This window comes from Trachemys scripta, chromosome 5, assembly GCF_013100865.1.
Source record: "Trachemys scripta elegans isolate TJP31775 chromosome 5, CAS_Tse_1.0, whole genome shotgun sequence".
Taxonomy (NCBI): Eukaryota; Metazoa; Chordata; order Testudines; family Emydidae; genus Trachemys; species Trachemys scripta.
This window is the reverse complement of record NC_048302.1, coordinates 67,887,513-67,907,165: the sequence shown is the minus strand read 5'-3', so window position 1 is coordinate 67,907,165 and position 19,653 is coordinate 67,887,513. Positions and strand designations below refer to the sequence as shown.

General features: G+C 41.2%; 1 protein-coding gene across 5 annotated transcripts in view; it reads left to right on the top strand.

Annotated features, from left to right (window-relative positions):
• The first annotated feature begins 274 nt into the window (after positions 1-274).
• The window catches only part of LOC117878067 (probable ATP-dependent RNA helicase DDX60), a 77,050-nt gene continuing 57,671 nt past the window's right edge, over positions 275-19,653 (top strand). Inside the window, exons 1-8 of one of the 5 annotated variants that reach the window (XM_034771996.1) lie at positions 275-405; positions 3,592-3,914; positions 5,959-6,028; positions 7,749-7,938; positions 12,675-13,016; positions 14,277-14,393; positions 15,607-15,750; positions 18,639-18,797. In XM_034771996.1, coding sequence (XP_034627887.1) covers positions 3,695-3,914; positions 5,959-6,028; positions 7,749-7,938; positions 12,675-13,016; positions 14,277-14,393; positions 15,607-15,750; positions 18,639-18,797 — 1,242 coding nt within the window. In that variant the 5' untranslated portion in view covers positions 275-405; positions 3,592-3,694. Of the gene's footprint in view, positions 406-3,591; positions 3,915-5,958; positions 6,029-7,748; positions 7,939-12,674; positions 13,017-14,276; positions 14,394-15,606; positions 15,751-18,638; positions 18,798-19,653 lie in introns of those variants that run through there. The other 4 variants (XM_034771997.1, XM_034771995.1, XM_034771998.1 and 1 more) reach the window with 4 other exon arrangements.

Sequence of the window (19,653 nt, the reverse complement as noted above, 5' to 3'; positions counted from 1 at the left end):
GCAACTGAGGAGTTTCTGCACACAAAGTGGCTTGGCAATGTGTGCATATCTGCAGTTTGAGCACAAAAAGCTGTTTTACTGCGCAGAAACTTGCCAGTGTAGACAAGCCCTAAACCAGCATCGTTATAGCAATATAAACCTGTGTGCATTATAATGCCCTCAGTGCAGCCTTATCTCCAGTAGGTCAGAGTATCAACAGTAGAGGGGTGCGGCCCTGGTCCTGAGTTCACATGCCCGCTCCCCTCCTGCAGTAAATCAAAAGAAATCCCTGTTACGTGTTTTCTGAGAATCGAAACTTAGCCGTGACAGCGGGGAGGCGCCTCCCACTCCGTCCTGTCCGATCATAAACGCAGCAGCAGCAGTTGTTCCCAGGTGCTCTCCCCGCTGGTTTCGCCCGCTGCCCAGGTACGGTCTACAGAGCGGAGCATCTCCTGCCTTCTCCAGTGCACCTGTTGCTCTAGGGGGCGCGGAGCTGGCGGCTCGGACCAGGAAAGCCCGTGGCTGCGAAGGACTGGGATGCTCTTCTCGTCTTTGGGGCGCTAGCAGGGACGGCGCAGGGATGGGAGGGGGAGTGAGCTGCCCCGGCAGGTGTCTCTTGAGGGGCACAGGGCTTACAGGGCTGGCAGTGAGAAAGTCAGGATGTGGGGAGAAGTGGGGCTGTGGGTAGTAGCAGGGTGTGTGTGTGTTTGCAAGTCCCTCCAAAGCCCTTGGATTCTTGCTTTCTAAAAGCCTCAGCCAATTTCCTACTGAGCAGAACAAGTTATTTTGAGTCCTATCTTTAATTGTCCCACCCCTAAGGTCTCTTAATTCTACCTGGTGCAAGTCCAGTTCTGTGAGTACAGATGCAAGTGAAAGGATAATTTGTTCTGTAGATTGTACTAGGTTTGGGGAGAGAGAGGGTTGTCTGAACAGTGGTATGCACACTGATGGCATCAGAAATTATATCAATTATTTATTCTAATTATTAAAGCTGCTTTCATATATATTCAATACTGGTTCAGGGACAGATGCCCCCACAATTCAGCATATTTATAATAGTTTCATTCTAAAGCAGCATTGATTTTGCTTTGAGCCACCTAGAATATTTCAAATATCTATGATTAATTACTTAAGGGTCTGGTTATGCCATAAATTCTTGTTGGATTCAATGAAACATAGTTATGTGGTATGTAGTACATTTGCTTCTAGGTGCCAGAAACTGTTCTTTATGAAGCAGGTGTACCAGGTTACCTTAAAGGAGATCCTGATAATTTTTAGGCTATATTTAGCTGCTGTTTATAATCCTGTAAAATCAGGATAATAACAAAAGGGTTACTTTTTCTGGTTTTCATCTGAAGGCTGTAAGAAAATGTAGAAAATGTAGTCCAAGTGTTAACACCCATCAGGGATAAAAATCATCAGTAACTAACCCACTTTTCTTGCTTCTATCCTGGATTCTGTTCTTGCAGGATGCAAATAATTTTGATTTTTAGTTTATTGGAAGCTGAAAACCAGTAAATTATTCATTTGCTATTCTGAGCTGCCTGCACACATGAAACCAATATTATAGTCTGGCACTGTAGTTATTATATTCTGGCCTTAAAAATGGTGGCATTGCTATCTCTCTGGGTTAGGGTGGTTCAGGTGAAGTCACAAGCAGGAGAGATTTTGGCAAATATCTTCATAAAAAAAAAAACAAAACAGAAACCTGAGGATTTCAGTGACACTGAAAGAGAAACTCGAAGTCTTAGGTCCCCAGTGCAAATTAATTTGAATTTCTTCTCTTTGTCATTAGTGGATATCTGAGTCCCCATCATAAAACTACTGCATAACTGGCAGATGAAGGGAATGAATTTAAGGATTGGAATAACTGGGGTAGAATTATGAAGCAGGAGGAGTAAACTGAAAACCAGGGATCCTAAGAGCTCTTGGAACTTGGAGGAATCATGTGAATTAAAAAAGTAGTGTTTCTAAAACCAAAATATCTTTTAAAATCACTTTTGATAAGTGTCATTTGGGGCCACTGTCTTGGAATCTGTTACACAGGAATTTAAAGAATCTTGCAACATTCTCTGCTGACTAGTTTTCTTTATTTCCAAGTGGTGGTTTGATTAGTTACTCCTGCACCAAAAAAATTTAAATTATGTGCCAAAAAATTAAAAATTCTGCACACAATATTTTAAAATTCTGCAAATGTTATTTGTTAAATAAATGTGGAGGCTCCAGCATAGCATTGGGGAGCACAGGCCACTGGCTGCACAGAGGTGGGAGATCACTGTGCAGCTCCCCCCTAGAACATGGATTCAGCGGTGAGGCTGCACCCAACCCTGACACAACGCAAGGACTGGTCCTGCCCCTCTGTGCCAGGTGCACCAGGTGTGGGCAGGCAGGCTCAGCAAAGTAGGATCCAAGTGTGGAGGGGCTTAGTGTTTGGGGATTTAGGTGTGGCTTGAGAGGGTTCTGAGTGGGGCAATCTGGGTGCGGGCGGCTCAGTGTGGGATCCGGGTGTGGGGTGAGATCTGGATGCACAGAGGCTTGTTGGGGGGTTCTGGGTACAACAGTAATTGGACTCTCCAGGGGGGTCCTGGTGAAGGTGTTTGGGTGTGGGGGGCTCAGTGGGGGGGGGGGGGGGGGGGGGGTGGGGGGGGGGGTCCAGATGCTGGGGGAGTGGGGTTCAGTGGGGTGGGGATCCAGATGTGGGTGGTTCATCAGGGTGGTCCATGTGCAGGGGGATTGGGGCTTATTGGGGGAGGGAGGGAGGATTCGAGTGCGGGGGAGCTTGGCAGGAGGGTCTGGGTATGAGGGGGTCTGGATGCACGACAGTTGGGGGAGCATCTCCCTGTACAAGAATCCCTCCCCCTGCAGCTGAGGAGCGATAAGTGCAGGAAGCAGGGGAGGGGGGGCGTTTGCAGAGCTTTCTGCAGCTGGGGGAGAAATCGGGGGATGGGTCTGACCTGGCCCTGGATGCCGTGCAGGGGAAAAGGAAGTCCTGTCCTCCCCAGCCCAGCTGGGGACTAGCAGCTGACCCCCGTGCAAGGGTAGGAGCCACCAGTTGGGTCTTCCCCAATCCTACCTCCTGCTCCATAGTGATTTACCTCTCTGCCAGCTGCCCTGGGAACCGAAAACATACTGCTGGGGAGGGTCGCTTCCCATTGCTTTCCTGTCAGAAAGTCATCTTCGGGGGGGATAAATTCTGTGCATGCGCAGTGATGCAGAATTCCTGCAGGAGTAATTAGTAAACAAAAACATAGTAGAGAAGCAGTTATATCTCTCAAAACAGCACTAAGGTAAGTAGTATGAGGATTTGATGGGAATTATATGTTGTCTTTTTTTAGTGGATCTGTGTAGTTATTGAGCACAAGTCTGCAATAACAGACTCGATATCTAAAAACTAATTCTTTCTGTTTAATTATCTAGGTTTTTATAATGTATACATTCCTTCCTTTGTCATAAGTCTAATATATTATTTTCTTTTGTTTAATATATGAAGTAAATTAGTAAATATTATTGGCTTGGGCTCCTGGCATTTTACTAGCTTTCTTCTTCCAAAATTTTCAATGATACTATAGACATTGAGCTAGTTAATAAGGCACATAATCTTTCCCTTTACAGAGAAATGTATGTTTCTTAAAAGGCATTTTGAAGACTAATAGTACATCTAATAAGCATATGTAAGTTGAAGACTGGAAGTGTCAAGAGTCAGAATAAAGCCATCATGGCTTCTGGAGGAACTGTTAAAGATGGCAGTGATGATGATGGTGGAGATCTCACAGCCCAAAACCTTGAAAAAAAATCTGTGTCTTTTGAAGATCAAGTAGAAAATAAAAGTGGCTGCACTGACTTTTCAAATGTATTTTGTTGGGAAAAGGAGATACAGCAGGTATCAAGGGTCAGTGATTATAGCAGACAAGACAACTATGATTTCAGAAATCCAGGTGAGAAGATACATTCATTTTTGTTCATAATCATATCGCTAGCTTAGATGGTTTTGACAGGAGGCTTCATTGAAGATTTCATCATTTTCACTGATTAATACTCATCTTGCAGTTCTGTGGTTATTCAAGACTTAGACTAAACTGCATGACCCTGAGCTGTTTTTCAACATTAGACCAAAGTTCAGAAGTATGTTTATTTTACAAGTTTCCATATTTGTTTTTAGTAGAGACAAACTTTAAACAAGAGAATATTTAAATGTGATGGGATACAGTTTGAAGCAGGGGAGTACTAAATCCTCTCCCATTTCTTTGGAAATTTACCACAAAGTTTTCTTCTAATAATTATGCCATTATTGAAGCAGAATGGAAACCAACTTACATTCTCTGACACTACTTGGTGGTTTAAATTATGATGGGATAGATAAATTATGTCACTCATTTGACACTAATATGATGTGTAGAACACAAAGCTAAGATTCAAAAATGATTATTTTAATCAAACACTTCAATTTCGGGTTAGGGAATAATAAAGAGCTTAGGGGATCTTTCAGATGAATGGTGCTAACTCAAATATAAAATCTTTACAAACACACTATGATTCTTGGGTCTGGCCAACCTGTATGCCATCATTGTACTTCTCCAATCCCTAAATCTGTTTCCATTCATGATGTAAATTATATTAGCCTCATGTCTGGCTAAGGATCATTTATCACAATGCTCTCTGGCCATGCCTGATCTTGCTGTTGGCACATTCCCAACATGCCCCCTATGCTGGCTTTATGTCATACCACATCCACAATAGATGTATCTCCAGATACCGTATTAATGCAGCTTTATGGCCCCTTCTTGCCACTGGAGGATCTAGCTTCAATTGTTCAGACTGAAATTTTCTATACTGGGTGCCTACTTCAAACTGAACTCTTTTTTTGGAAGTTTCACTAAAAACAGTTCAACTATTCAGAGAATGAAATTAGGAAGAAGATGGGTTTTTTTTACATGTTAATAAATTCTTAGAATACCTTGTTTTATAAGCTGGTATGTGTGCGCGCATGTGTGAAGATAAGCTGCAAGGAGAGGGGAGGAGCAGAAACTAGCTGTGGGGAAATAGGGCAGAGACAGATTGTAGGGAAGGGAACAGAGGCAGAGACAGACTGTGGGGTGTATATATTAGGGGCATATGTGCAGGGACAGAAAGGGTATATAAGGAAAGAAGGGTCTGTGCCCAGGGCTGCCAAGAGCAGGTTCAGGCCCTGGTGAACAATTTTTTTCAGGCCCCCCAGCAAGGGCGGACGGGCTAAACAGGGCCGACGAGGGAAGCAGGAGAAGCTGGGGAAGCTGGGCCCCGGGCCCCCTTCCGGACCGCCGGGCCCTGGTAATTTGTACTGGCTTCCCCCCTCTCGTCAGCCCTGTCTGTGCCCACTAGAGCACTCTCCCTACCAGAATCTGTATGGAACCCAAGATTCTTGAGTTGCTACATTCCTCTGCTCTCAGCAAATAGCTGTGAAATCCACTAGCAAAGTGTGTGCCTCATTCCCATTTAGTGTCTGGTCTGGTCTACATAGAAGGTAATAGCCTAATACTGCTCAGTTACTGGATTAACTCAAGTGGTAGAGGTTTGTGTTGTGTACTTAAAGGTCCCAGCGTTGCTGGTGACATATGACCCATCAATTTGTTTCCATATGATGGACTTCCTGTTTTGTCCGGTTTTTTTTAAACTTAGGAAATTATATTTAAAAGAACATTAAGGTTGCAAAATTGAGCACAGAAGATATAGGAAATGCCAGAATTAAGGTTGCCTCTCCTGGTGCATATGCATTATGATACAGTCTTTACTTACATGATTACATGCTATTTTTTCCCATGAAAAACCTTAATTTTTGCATTTCCTAACTTCTGAGTGCTTGATTTGCAATCATAATGCTCTTTTAACAGCTTTTTCACATGTAATACGATAGAATGAGAAAGTGATTAGATATAGGCTGACTCTTTGGTCATATAACTCTTGTGACTGATTGCTAAGAAAAATGTTTTATTAACTTTTTAGAACTAAACAAACACATAGGACTTCTGGAGAAAATATCTGACTTAATTTTGAACGACATACCAAAAGCTGAGTAAGTATGGTGGCAATTACTTGAGATGAAAAAAATGCAAAGAGAAATTGTTAATCAAGAGAAGAATTTCAGTAAGACTCAGAATATGGCGGTGCTACTTAACAGATTATCTACAGTCCACACAGCTACATTTAGACAGTGGCACCCAAAATTTGCATACCTGAGGACCATATTGAAAAGTGTTCAAGGGCTGCATTCAAGGGTTGCACCTAGCTTTTCCATCTCTGATCTACGAACATCCTAGATACCACTTTCCCTCAGATTATACGAACAAATAACTATACTATGATTCCAAGTAGAGCTGGATGGTAATTTTCAAACTGAATGTTTTTCCATCAGAAAATGTGGAGTCATTGAAATTGAAACATTCTGTGGGAACATGTCAATTTCAACAATATTTTGTTTAGAAAAAAATCTTAAATATACAATATATAAAGTAACAAAAATAAAATTACAGAATACAAATAGTAAATGAAAATATATGAAAATAAAATGAAAGTCAAAATCAAAATGAAATGTTTTGATTGACCCAAAATGATTTTTTTTAAATTTGTATTTAAAAGGACATCTGGAAAAAAATCATTATGATTTGGAATGAAAACAAATTTTGAAATCACAGAATTTCATACAAAATAGAACTTCTGGTCCTCAGTCAGCTTTTGTTCGCAGTCATATGAAGCAACCTGCTTGCTGAGTGAAAAATAGAAAAAAATCAAAATCAGCCAGAGGTAAACCAATCTGGCAAGTTCCTTGAATATGGAATCAGGGCAGGGCTTTATTAATATACTCCCTTCCCAGCTGACAGCAGTGGCACATAATGCCTTTTATCCAAGTCTGGCTCAAAGGCCGCAACCATTCTTCTGGTGTAGACTTTGCCAACATTATCCATTCATTTGTAATCTCAAACCTGCTTTGCTGCAATGCATTCTACTAAGGGTAGTACTTGTAAAGCAGCTAGGGACTACAGCCCTTGAGTAGAATGGACCACTGTAAGTAAACCAGTGACCTGTGGTCCTAGAATATGATATGATCCAAATAGCTTAAATAGGTAGATTCATTAGTTAGCAGAGATGAAACCAACTGTTTTGGTATTGTACAAAAAAATATATCAACTGTTTTGCTAGACACTTCAAAAAGGGTCCCTATAAAGATAAAATTTTTATCTTGGTGACGTGGTTTGTAACTGTACTTTGGAAGCCCAGTTTTCAGAAGCAGATATTTAAACTGTATATTTTGATCCTATATTTGCATATGAAAATAGGAAGTTTTGCTTTCAAGTATGTGTTTGGAATGACACAGTGCTTTTTTTCAGCAAATATTGGCTATGTGTAAATGGCTCTGTTGTTCAGTTTTCTAAGTTACACCCTACACTCTTTATCTATTTAGTTTTATGTGAGTCACTCAGTTGATGACCGCCTGGAAAATTTCTAGGGCTGACGATGCCCTTTTCTGTTTTTTACAAGGTGTGTAAAAAATTCATAACATACAAACATTCCTTATAGCAGACGATAGGAATTTTGTTGTAAATATAATAGGAGACAACATGGTGACAATGTTTTTTACCGAGTTACTGATCTTATTTTTCTCATACAGAACTGGAAAATTGTGTTTAAGATTTTTTTTAAAACTGCTACTTTTTACATTTCCTCAAGTACATTGTATTGTTTCCACATTGATGATAAATTGTACTGTTTGTTTCCATATGCATTCTTTGTTTCAGGTATGTCAGCTTACTCAATGATTACGTTGAGTCTGAGTTTTTTCTGATTGATGGAGATTCATTGTTCATCACTTGCATAAGTGAACAGACATTACTGCCGGGACAGAACCTGCACTTCTTTTACCTGGTAGAACGCTTTCTACTGGATTTATCAAACAAAGGAGCAAAATACGTCATTGTTTTCTTCAAGGTAACAAATACATGATTTTTGCAATGAATGGTTGAATTCTTGCACTATATTTCTTCACTAGAGAAAAGTGTTCATTCATAATATATTAGGTAGTCTTTAAACAATAAGACAATAAAGGCCAAATTCAGACCTTTAGCCAATTTCTCCTCCAAAAGGTGCACAATTAGCCATGCAAAAGTAGTTTTTAGAGCTTGTTGCAAAGTTTTCAAGGAAACAGTTTTTTATCAGAAAATGCCACTTCATCAAAACTGAAACTTTTTGCCTGAATATACTAGATTTGATGAGAATTTTGTCAGGCCAGCTTTCTCAGTTCCAGGATGAAGAGCCTTTGTGTGCTTAGCCCAGAATAGCCAAATGGCTGGGGTACTCATCTAGGATTTGGGAGGCCTAGGTTCAACTCCCTGCTCTGCCTGATTTAGATGAGAGACTTGAACCTGGGTCTCCCACATCCAGGTGAGGCACCCTAACCACCAGCTATTTTGGAAGTTTGGGGGTTCTCACTTTGATGAAAAACTTTGAAAAGACTTGTTTCCATCCTGATTTTTTGTTTTATTGTGAGCCTGAGAGTGTACGCATGCAAATTACTCATAACAAATGCATCTGTATTCCCAGCCGGGAATTCCTAGATGTTCACAGGAGTATGTGATAAAATAAATAGACTAATACCCAAGCCCCGCTACTAAATGTTCATGTTATATATCTGGCTTAGGAGGATCTTTAGTTGCATCTCATGGTCCTCAGTCAGTTGCATCTTTATGGGCAAGCACCTGTGGACAGATTGAGTTCTGAATTTGGGCCTGCAAGTATTCTCTCTGGTGTTTGATTAATATATGTGGCTGATTTTTTTTTTTTTTTGGCACTAGGTAACACAATATTGTTTTTTCTTTCCTACTGCTTTCAGAAAAGAGTTGTTTTAGGTTAATTTTAGTTTTGTGTGTTATCCATGGGTTGAAATGGAACATACCTATGGAATGTAGTACTGCGCAAGGATTACTGTTCATTTCTGTTCCTTGTGTTAATTTTGTTTTTGCTTCAGCATTTTTTGAGAGCCACATACTATTTCTAGCCCATGGCAACAAAAAAAATAAAATAAAATAAAATAACATTGTGAGATTAAGACAAATTGGAAACTAATTGGAAACTTGAGGGAGTCAACAAGCATGTGGACAAGGGGGATCCAGTGGATATAGTGTACTTAGATTTTCAGAAAGCCTTTGACAGTATTCCTCACCAAAGGCTCTTAAGCAAAGTAAGCTGTCATGGGATAAGAGGAAAGGTCCTCTCATGGACTGGTAACTGGTTAAAAGATAGAAAACAAATGGTAGGAATAAATGGTCAGTTTTCAGTATGGAGAGAGGTAAATAGTGGTGTCCCCCACAGATCTGTACTGGGACAAATCATGTTCATAAATGAACTGGAAAAATGGGTAAACAGTGAAGTGGCAAAATTTGCAGATGATACAAAACTACTCAAGCTAATTAAGTCCCAAGCAGAGCTACAAAAGGATCTCACAAACCTGGGTGACGGGGCAACAAAATGGCAGATGAAATTAAATGTTGATAAATGTAAAGTAAAGCACATTATGTTTTCCAATCCCAATTCTACATATAAACGGATGGGGTCTAAATTAGCTGTTACCGCTCAAGAAAGAAATCTTGGAATTATTGTGGATAGTTCTCTGAAAACATCCACTCAATCTGCAGTGGCAGTCAAAAAAGCGAACTGAATGTTGGGAATCATTAAGAAAGGGATGATAATAAGACAGAAAATATTATATTACCTCTATATAAATTCATGGTATGCCCACATCTTGAATACTGCATGCAGACGTGGTCACCCCGTTCAAACAAGATATATTGGAATTGGAAAAGATACAGCAAAGGGCAACAAAAATAATTAGGGGTATGGGGCAGTTTCTGTATGAGGAGTGATTAATAAGACTGGGAAAAGAGATGACTAAGGGGGGATATGATAGAGGTCTATAAAATCATGACTGGTGGAGAAAGTAAATAAGGAAATGTTATTTACTCATTCTCATAACACAAGAACTAGAGGTCACCAAATGAAATGAATAGGCAGCAGGTTTAAAACGAACAAAAGGAAGTATTTTTTCACACAACACACAGTCAACCTGTGGAACTCCTTGCCAGAGGATGTTTGGAAGGCCAAGATTATAACAAAAAAGAACTATATAAGTTCATGGAGGATAGCTCCATCAATTGCTATTAGTCAGGATGGGCAGGGATGGTGTCCCTAGCCTCTGTTTGCCATAAGCTGGGAATGGGTGACAGGGGATGGATTACCTGTTCTGTTCATTCCCCCTGGGGCACCTGGCATTGGCCACTGTCAGAAGACAAGATGCTGGACTAGATGGATCTTTGGTCTGACCCAGTATGGCCATTTTTATGTTAACCTTGGTGATATTTGGGATCTCAGTAGTTTGAGGGTGTCAGTAATGCTTTCGCTGTATAGATTTGCTAACAAAACATTTTTCTTTCTCTATCAAGACATTTAAATGGTAAATTAATGACATTTTAAATTCACTTCTTTCTTTTACATAGCCTAATATCTTTCAAATTTGACTATGAAGTCAGAAAAAATTACTGTAAAATTAAAGCTTAGATATATGTTGACTTGCTCACATAGGCCCTAGTAATTCCCCCCCCCCAACTCTGATAAAATATTGTGTGTATAATAGTATGAAATTAGATTAAGGTAAAAAGAAACTGTAGAGTGTAGCTCAGATACTCTTCCAACTGTGAATTTGTAATTAATTTCTTTAGTCAATATCAATATGGAAATGGATAAAAGTTGAAATTCATGTCCTCTTTTTCTTGCATCTGTATAGAGAAAATAAAAGCATTGACTATTCTAATTTTACTTAAATATTGTACATCAGGTTATATTATAGAGCAAGCACAATTTTAAAGTAAATTAAAAAGGGGATAAGGACAGTGATAAGAGACCCATCAAGTGAGGAATAAAGTAGTGAAGCATCTACTACTGGACATCATCCAAGATAAGATACTGAGCTAGAATGGCCACTGGTCTGATCCAGCTTGGCAATTTCTAGGTTTTTAACTACAGTGTGTCTAACTCTAATTTATGTACATTTTGGGAATACTTTGAGTCTCTACCTATATATTGGTATTCTGGTAATGTGAATAAGATGCAGAGGATCCAATTCTTGAATCTGAGAAGTCTGGTTTCCACCACTCTCCCTGGAGCAAAGCAGATTTAAGCTCTATAATTCAGGTTGGTGGAGGACAGGGCTGGCTCTAACTTTTCTGCCGCCCCACTGTACCCCCCCCACGAGCACCGCCGAAATCCCCGCCCCCCCAACACCACGCCACCTGAAGCCCCGCCCCCTCCAAGAGCTGCACCGCCTGAAGCCTCCACCCCCCTCAGAGCACCGCACGCGCCAGCCCCCGCCTCCACAAGGCCCCGCCCCCCTGAGCACCACGCCGTCCGAAGCCCCGCCCCCCCATCCAAGCGCCTTGCCGAATCAAAAAACAAAATAAATAAATAAAAAATCGAGCGCTGCCCTGCCCCAAGGTGCCGCCCCAAGCATGTGCTTGGTTGGCTGGTGCCTGGAGCTGGGCCTGGTGGAGGATCTCCCAGGCATGGGGTTGCTCTAGTGCAGAGGCTCTCAACTGTTCGAGACTACTGTACCCCTTTCAGGAGTCTGATTTGTCTTGCGTATCCCCAAGTGTCACCTCACTTAAAAAGTACTTGCTTACAAAATCAGACAAAAATACAAAAATGTCACAGCACACTATTACTGAAAAATTGCTTACTTTCTCTTTTCTACCATATAATTATAAAATAAATCAATTGGAATATAAATATTGTAGTTACATTTCAATGTATAGTATAGAGAGCAGTATAAACTAGTCACTGTTTGTATGAAATTGTAGTTTGTACTGACTTTGCTAGTTCTTTTTATGTAGCTTGTTGTAAAACTAGGCAAATATCTAGGTGAGTTGATATACCACCCGGAAGACCTCTGTATACTCCTGGTTGAAAACTACTGTTCCAGTGGCTCCTGTTTTGGATCTACACTTGATCCATGGTGCAGGGCATGTTCCCAGTGGAAAGGGTGTGTGACCAAGCAGTCCATGCACTCCAGTGATCCCTAGAACCACCTTGGTATGTGTAGTCCCAGCCTGAGGAACTGGCCCAAACCACTCACACATAAATCCCCAGCTGTACCAGTTGCTCACTAGGCACAGCCAAGAAACTGGCCCACAAGCTTTTGCTTCCACTCTTTCTGTCAGCAGAATCTTTTAATGTCTCCTTATGTTTTCTGTTTAGAAACTGATCCTGCCAATGCTTATGCACACAAGTAACCTTGAACATATACAGCTCTCAATGGCACTGGTGTAAATCCAGAGTAACTCCATAGCTGTGCTGAAGTCAATGGAGATTCTATGGATTTACACCAATGTAAGCGAGAGCATGATTGATCCAATAAGACTATTCGTGTGGCTAACGGTTAGCAGGACTGGGCCCCCGATTTAAATTATTGGCTTATTTGGAAGTTATTAAAATTACATAATGTAAAGTGTTATTTTCATGTCCTGTTAATTCAAAGTAATAGCTCCAAAGCAGATACTATGGATACATATATACAAAATATGTCATTACTAAGAATTAACATGTTTATACTCGTTGCAGCTAATTGAAACTGTTAATCTGTATAAAAATATGATAGAATTTTACTTTATTTTTTACAGGATGCAGAGCATGTATATTTCAGGCATCCGACTCTCTTGTCCTTACGTACTGCACTGATTCTCCATCTTCAGCACAATACTGATGCTGTCATTCACACTGAATTTTCCAACTTTTTAGAAGAGAAGTGGCAATCTTTCCTGCAAGAAAGCTACCCATATTTTATAATAATCTCTGATGATGGACTGACTAAACTACAGACAAGCTTTCTCAATTTATTTATCATTCATGCCTTGTCAAAAAGAATCAATATTGTCCTTACTTCTGGACAAGAATCAGATTTTATCAGAGTTTATGGATATCACATCCATGGCATGTACAAGCACAAGGGCTTTTTCTCCCAGGTAAACAACATATTAAATCATTACTGATATTTAATAGAGAAATTTAATATTTAGGCAGTGTAGTAGATCTTGCCCAAAAATGACTTTGAGAGCTAAAGCCTTGTCTATATTTGAAAACTTACAGTAGTGTAATGAAAAATTGACTTAGAGATAGACTGTAAACTCTCTGGGACAGGGACTAAGTTGAGTATGCACACAGAACATGGCATTAAATAAATATCAGACAAGGAGAAATGAGTGCATGAGTAGATTACGGCATAGCTAAAATGGTATGGGATGTGTCATGTGACTTCCAAGTTATTTTTTCTGGTTTTGCATTAATATTTATTACTATTTACTATTATTATTTTATTTATTTATTTATTTATTTTATACTTTGTAGTTTGTAGGATTGTGTGGGAAGGCAAGTTTTGAGGAGGTATTGAAGAAGCTGTATTGCATATAGGTTCAATGAGGATTTTCTTGGAGTAGGGCGTACTGTGGGGGAAGGCATGGAAAAGGAGACAATGTGTGAGAGGCAAGTGGTGGGCTGTAGGAGGAATCTAGAGAAATGGAAAAGGCAAAGCACAGAAGCTGACTGGTAGAGTGGCAGTTAACAAGTGAGGAGTTGTAGGCTGGGGCAGAACCTCTACATTCAGTACAGAAAGCTGCCTTTATTTAATGTATGCAAAGCCCTTTTTGAGCTCTATCCTCTCCACATTTAAGCCCCTCTGAAAGACCAATTGGTTGTAATGCCTGTACAAAACTTGCCGATAGACAATACCATACCTGAGGAGTAGTTTGGAAATTTGTGTATATTTGTTAGCTAAATTTGTGGTGCTGTTTCCCCTTGCCTGCTCTTTGTGTTTAGATTGTGAGCCAGCGGGGCAAGGATTGTGCTTTCTTCACAATAAACTGCTCACTCATGAGCTACAGGCCAAAAAATATTAGCATAAATTACTCCTCACATAATTTTGAACAAATATACTCAAGAAAATCACACTTCACAGAAAATACATTAACAGAAAAAGGTGAAATTTGTCACAATATTCTCTACTTTGAATATTGAGTTCTATAATATGTACCCATTATAACATTTTTTTTTTGGAGGAACTGTATCAGTACTCCAAATTGGTATTAACGTGTGTATTTTCCATTTTAGCCTTTTTGAATGACCTAAAAAAGTCATAATATTCTAATAGCATGCACATTTAAAAATAAAATGGCTGAATTTAGAAGATAAAAAGCTTGATATAAAAAATAAACTATATATTTTTTAAGCACCGAAAAGAGATTCAGTGTGTTTTCCAAACACTGGTTAAAGACTTGCAGGAATCCAGTACAGCAACATTACTTTCTCTCTCTGGACATTCAAGTGTGAAGGACATGGAAAAAGAGGTACTTCATTTTGTTACTTCAGTCAAAAACTTGAAAGAATTTCTACCAAAATCCTACATTAGTTTTAGTTCATATTGAACATATATCATTTTGGAAATGTCTTAGGAATGTTGTAATTTGAAAAAAAAGGTAAAAAATTGAAAGCTGAAAATCCATTGTGAGGGTTCCACATTAAAAATATAAACTGGAAAGTATAAAAATGCACACAGTTATGTTCAGGAAAGATCTAAGTAGATCCCCCTATCAGCTTCAAAATTAAATGTATTTTATACCTTCAATCTGCCCTACTCTAAAACTGTAATATATAGTATTGCTGTATTACTTTTTTACTAAAAATTCCCTTTTATGGTGACTGGCATATCATTTGTTTATTCTTAAATACTACATGTATCTTATTTAGCATACATGTACACTTCCTGAATGATATATTATTGCTAATGAGTATATTTGAGTCCCTTTTTATCTGGAGGATAGACTACAAATATATGTCCCGATCTTTTAAATACTTATGTATGTTAAAAACTTTGCTCAAAGTTAAGCACATGGATAAGTGTCTGCAGGATTAGTGCCTGATTCAAAGACTATTTAAGTCAGTGGAATGACTTCCATTGACTTCAATGGCATTCGGCTCGGGATGGGTAATATGTGCATCTGATTAGTGATTACGATTCAATAAATTTGCCAGGGCACAGCACTTCTAGAGGTCAGGCCTTAAAATTATATGATTAAATCTGGACTTCCCGACACATAGAAGTCTCCCTCATTTATGTATGCCAAATGCTTTCCCTCTTCCTCTCTTCCTTTAAATTCCCTTGTTTTGGCTAAGACCAAATCCAAATCCCTCTTCCATTTGCAACTCCTTATTCTTGCTCCTGAGCAGGATAATTAGACAACAATTCAAAGAAAAAGAAAAATGCATTTCCAAGATTTCTTCTCCTTCTTCCCTTGTTTATTTATTACACTCCTCTAACCTCTCTCCTGCCATGTGATGTATAATATGTATAATGTAGATCTCAATACTGCAAAGTGTTGGCAAATCATCCTTCACCTCTACAGGGAGGCATCATTCTTATTTCCCTAGGCCTGTGACTAAATATTTCATTCATGTGATTTTGGTCCCTGTTGGCTTCTTTGCCTATTACATTTTTAAAAAGAGAAAACTCTTCCTTTAAAATCCTCCTCATATATTTAATTATATATTTCATGATATCAGGTTTGTGAGACATTATCCCAGTTCAAGCATGTGTGGCCAGAAATATCTGATGTTCGACACATTGTCTGCATTGTCTCATGTGCACTGGGGCTGAGAATGTACAGTAGGTTACAAAAGAAACACCAGGCTACCATTCGAAAACAGGTAGGATTTTCATTTAGCACAAACTCTTGCTTTTTTCTTTTCATTCCCTCACCTTGACAGGTGTGATATTTTAAAGGTATGCATTTTCCCTATGGCATATGTTCGGTGTGTTATCCATCTACTCCTATAAACTATTATTACAAAATATTTTTACATAAAAGCCTGTTAGTAGAACACAGATAATTTCCAGGAAAGCAGCAATTGACATACATAGAAATAAATATCTCTGGAGCTACAGTATTTCAAATACAGACTAGAATGTTTTATTCTACACACGATGTGGAGCTCTGTGCCATTATATATGCCTTTTTAAAGTTTAAATGGAATGAGTCAGGGCATTTAATAACCCCAGTGTTGTCAAATTTTATCATGACTCTTACTATATCTGATGTTTCACTTAAAGAACCAGCTTTTGAAGACAAGTGATTATGAGAGTATCTCAGCTTTCTTTCAAAGCAAAGTGAATTTCTAGCCCTCATGGTTGCAGAGAAAGATTTAAAAATGAGACTAAAGTGCAGCCTGAAGGCTCCAAAACTAGAAAGCAAATTAGAAGAACCTAATATTTACTCATATCTAAAATTTTGAAAAAATTTCTGCCAAGCTCATGATTTTGAGGGGGTCTTGATTTTTGAACATCCTGGCTCTTTGAGCTGTGGTCAAGTGAAAAATTCTCTGAGTTGTAGGGTTACCATAATCCAGCAAGCAAAAAAGAGGACGGGAGGAGTCCCGCCCCTCTCCTGCCCTAGCCCTGCCCCATCCTGCCCTAGTCCCACCCCTGCCCCTCCCACTCCCCTCCTCAGAACCCCCAACCCCCCCCCCGCTGCTTGTCCCCTGACTGCCCCCTCCTGGGACCCCTGCTCCTAACTGCCCTCCAGAACCCCACCCCCTACATAAGCCTCCCTGTTTCTTGTCCCCTAACTGCCCCCTCCTAAGACCCCCCCCAAAATGCCCCCCAGGACCCTACCCCCTACCAGTACCCTGACTGCCCAAAACCTTACCCACACCCCCAGAAAGCCCCCCCCAAACTCCCGACCCCCCATCTCTTGACTGTCCCCTCCAGAACCTCCCTGCCCCTTCTCCGACCCCCTGGCCCCCTTGTTGTTGGCCTTTCTTCGCCTAATGTCTCGGTGAACTTGCTCAGGAACTGCATGAGCCGCTCGTCGGACGCTGGGCAGCAGTGGGGGAGGAGCTCCAGACTGCCAGAGCCGATCTGCAATGCAGGGAGGGAGGGAGGGAGGGAGTGATTTCTGCTGCAGGGGGGGAGGAGGAGGACGTGCTCTCTCTGGCTGAGTGTCGGAGCCCCATGTAAGTGGCACCACCCGGCCAGCTGCCCTGTTAGCCCCGCGTGCTCTGCATGGGGGGGAACTCCGGACATTTACAAATTCCCCCCGGACGCTATTTTTAGCTTAAAAAGCTGGACATGTCCGGGGGAATCCGGATGAATGGTAACCGTATAGTATTGCTACCCTGAGCACTATACATCACAGACCAGTCATGGCAACCTTAACTGTGCCCCAATGTATACATCTGGGGTAAGAGGTGCTTGAAGTCTGGCATCCTCATAGAAGCAGAGTTAAGGTAGCAATGTGCAATTTACGATGTATGCTGGTTGTGCTACTGGTGAAGTCAGTATCTCCTGGTAGAGATGTAGAGTTAGATTTCTTAATTTTTCATGTCCTTGCTTGTGTTGGGTATGTTATGTGTAGACAAACCTTTACTTACATATAATATGGTCTTTTATACCTCTGGCTTTAACAAGTATTGACCAGAGCTATAGCTTTGGCCTTGCATTTTGCACTCACAGTTTTTGAGGCACAAATAATTTGAGACAATGTTGTAGATGCAAAATAATTGTGGATGGAACTGATCTCATTAATAAGTGTGATCATGCCAATAGATGAAGTCAGATTGAGTGCATTCACAAATCAGATAGTCTAAAACAGGTGGGGAACCTACAGCCAATGGGCCAGATCCATTCCACTGCTTCATTTCACCCGGCCCGCAGCAAGTCTTCGTGCCATGGCTCGGAAGCCCTGAGCCTTGGTGCCCCCACCTTGCCCAGGGGGCTGGAGCTGTGAGCACTGGCTTGCCAGATTGCCAGAAGTCTGGTTGGCTGCATGCAGCTCCTGGAAGGGACTGGCATGTGCCTGCAGCCCCTAGCAGCAGGGGCAATCAGGGAAGCCCCGCCCACCCCCCAGCACTGGCTCCGCAGTTCTCATTGGTCAGGAATCACGGTCAATGGGTGCTGTGGGGGCAGTGCCTGCAGGCGTGGGCAGCACGCATAGCCCCCAGGCCCCTCCACCTAGGGGCTGGACATGGCGGACGCTTCTGGGAGCACAGAGCCCTGACAGGAAGGAAGCCTGCCTAAGCTCCACTGCGTCACCGACCGGAGCTACCTGAGGTAAGCGCTGCCCGATCGGAGCTCGCACCCCAACTCCTCTGCCCAGGTAGGAACCCCCTCCCACACTCTAACTCCCTCCCAGAATCCACACCCTCACCTGCACCTCAATCCCCTGCCCCAGCCTGGAGCCCCCTCCCACACCCTGAACCCCTCATTTCTAGCCCCACCCTGGAGCCTAGGGGAAGCCATGAGCCTCTGCGCACCCCCATCCCCATTGGGCTGGAGCCACGCTGCTGTGGGGGGAAGTGCCGAGCCTCCACACCCCCCTGGGGGGCTGTGTGTGGCCTGCAACTGATTTTTTCCGTGGGTCAGTGGCCCCTGATAGAAAAAAGGTTCCCCACCCCTGGTCTAAAAGATCTATATGTCTGTAGTTATGTCTGCAAAACAGCAGATGCAAAATGGAAGATTAGATTGAAGCTCCTTTCAAAATATGAATTGCAAAATAGGTTGCATGTAGGCATGATACTTTTTGTTTGTATTTATACAGGAGAAGAGTAGGGAAATAACACCAGAAGAAGCTGAAGACCTAATCAGGATGTATTGCCTGAGTGTGGTTTTTCTTTTCCATTTACCTCTTTCACAACGAGCTCGGGTTAGATCAATCAGTTACCATTGGAGTAAACAAACTTTCACATTTATACAAATGGTAGGCAGTGCATTTTCATTGTTTGTACTTTTAGTTCTTATTTATTAACAATAGACACAAGGGGTGGGATCCATGAAGGAACTTAGGTGTTGTAACACTTGAGGGCAGGTCTACACTATGGGGCTAAGTTGACCTAAGTTACGCAACTCCAGCTATGTGAATAACGTAGCTGAGTCGACATACCTTAGATCGACTTATTGCAGTGTCTACACCGCGCTGGGTCAACGGGAGAAACTCCCATTCTCCCATGTCTCATTCCGGTGACATACTGGAGTCGATGAGAGAGTGATCAGCGGTCGATTAGACCCACAAAATCGACCCCCGCTGGATCAATCGCCCCACATCAATCCCCCAGTAAGTGGACACAAGCCTTTAGCGTCATAGAGTCTCCCACCTCCCAAGTGAATGCCCAAGCCCCTGGACTACAGAGTTATTATTTTGCTCTTTGGCCCAAGGATTGTTGAAATATTTAGCCACAGTGCACATGCCCAGACGCAAGAACACAGGCACCTAAGGAACTTGTACTCTGAAAGCTTAGGCACCAAGTGAGTTTAGGCACCTAGAGGGTTCGGTGGGAATTTTGTGGATCACACAGGAGCCAAAACTGGGACTTAGTCATTTAAACCTGAGATTTAGACACCTTTGTGTCCTAAGGCTGAGCATATTTAATATTTAAATCAATCTCTTTGCAAGCCTACATTTTCAAATAGAAGATGAGGTCAGACCATTTAACCTTTAACAGTTTCTAAAAATTATTTACCAAAATGTTCCAAGTAAGCATTTTAAAAAGTCTAAAAATTCAAATAAAAAACCTAGGAAAAATAATGAAATGAATGATACATCTTAACTATCTTGT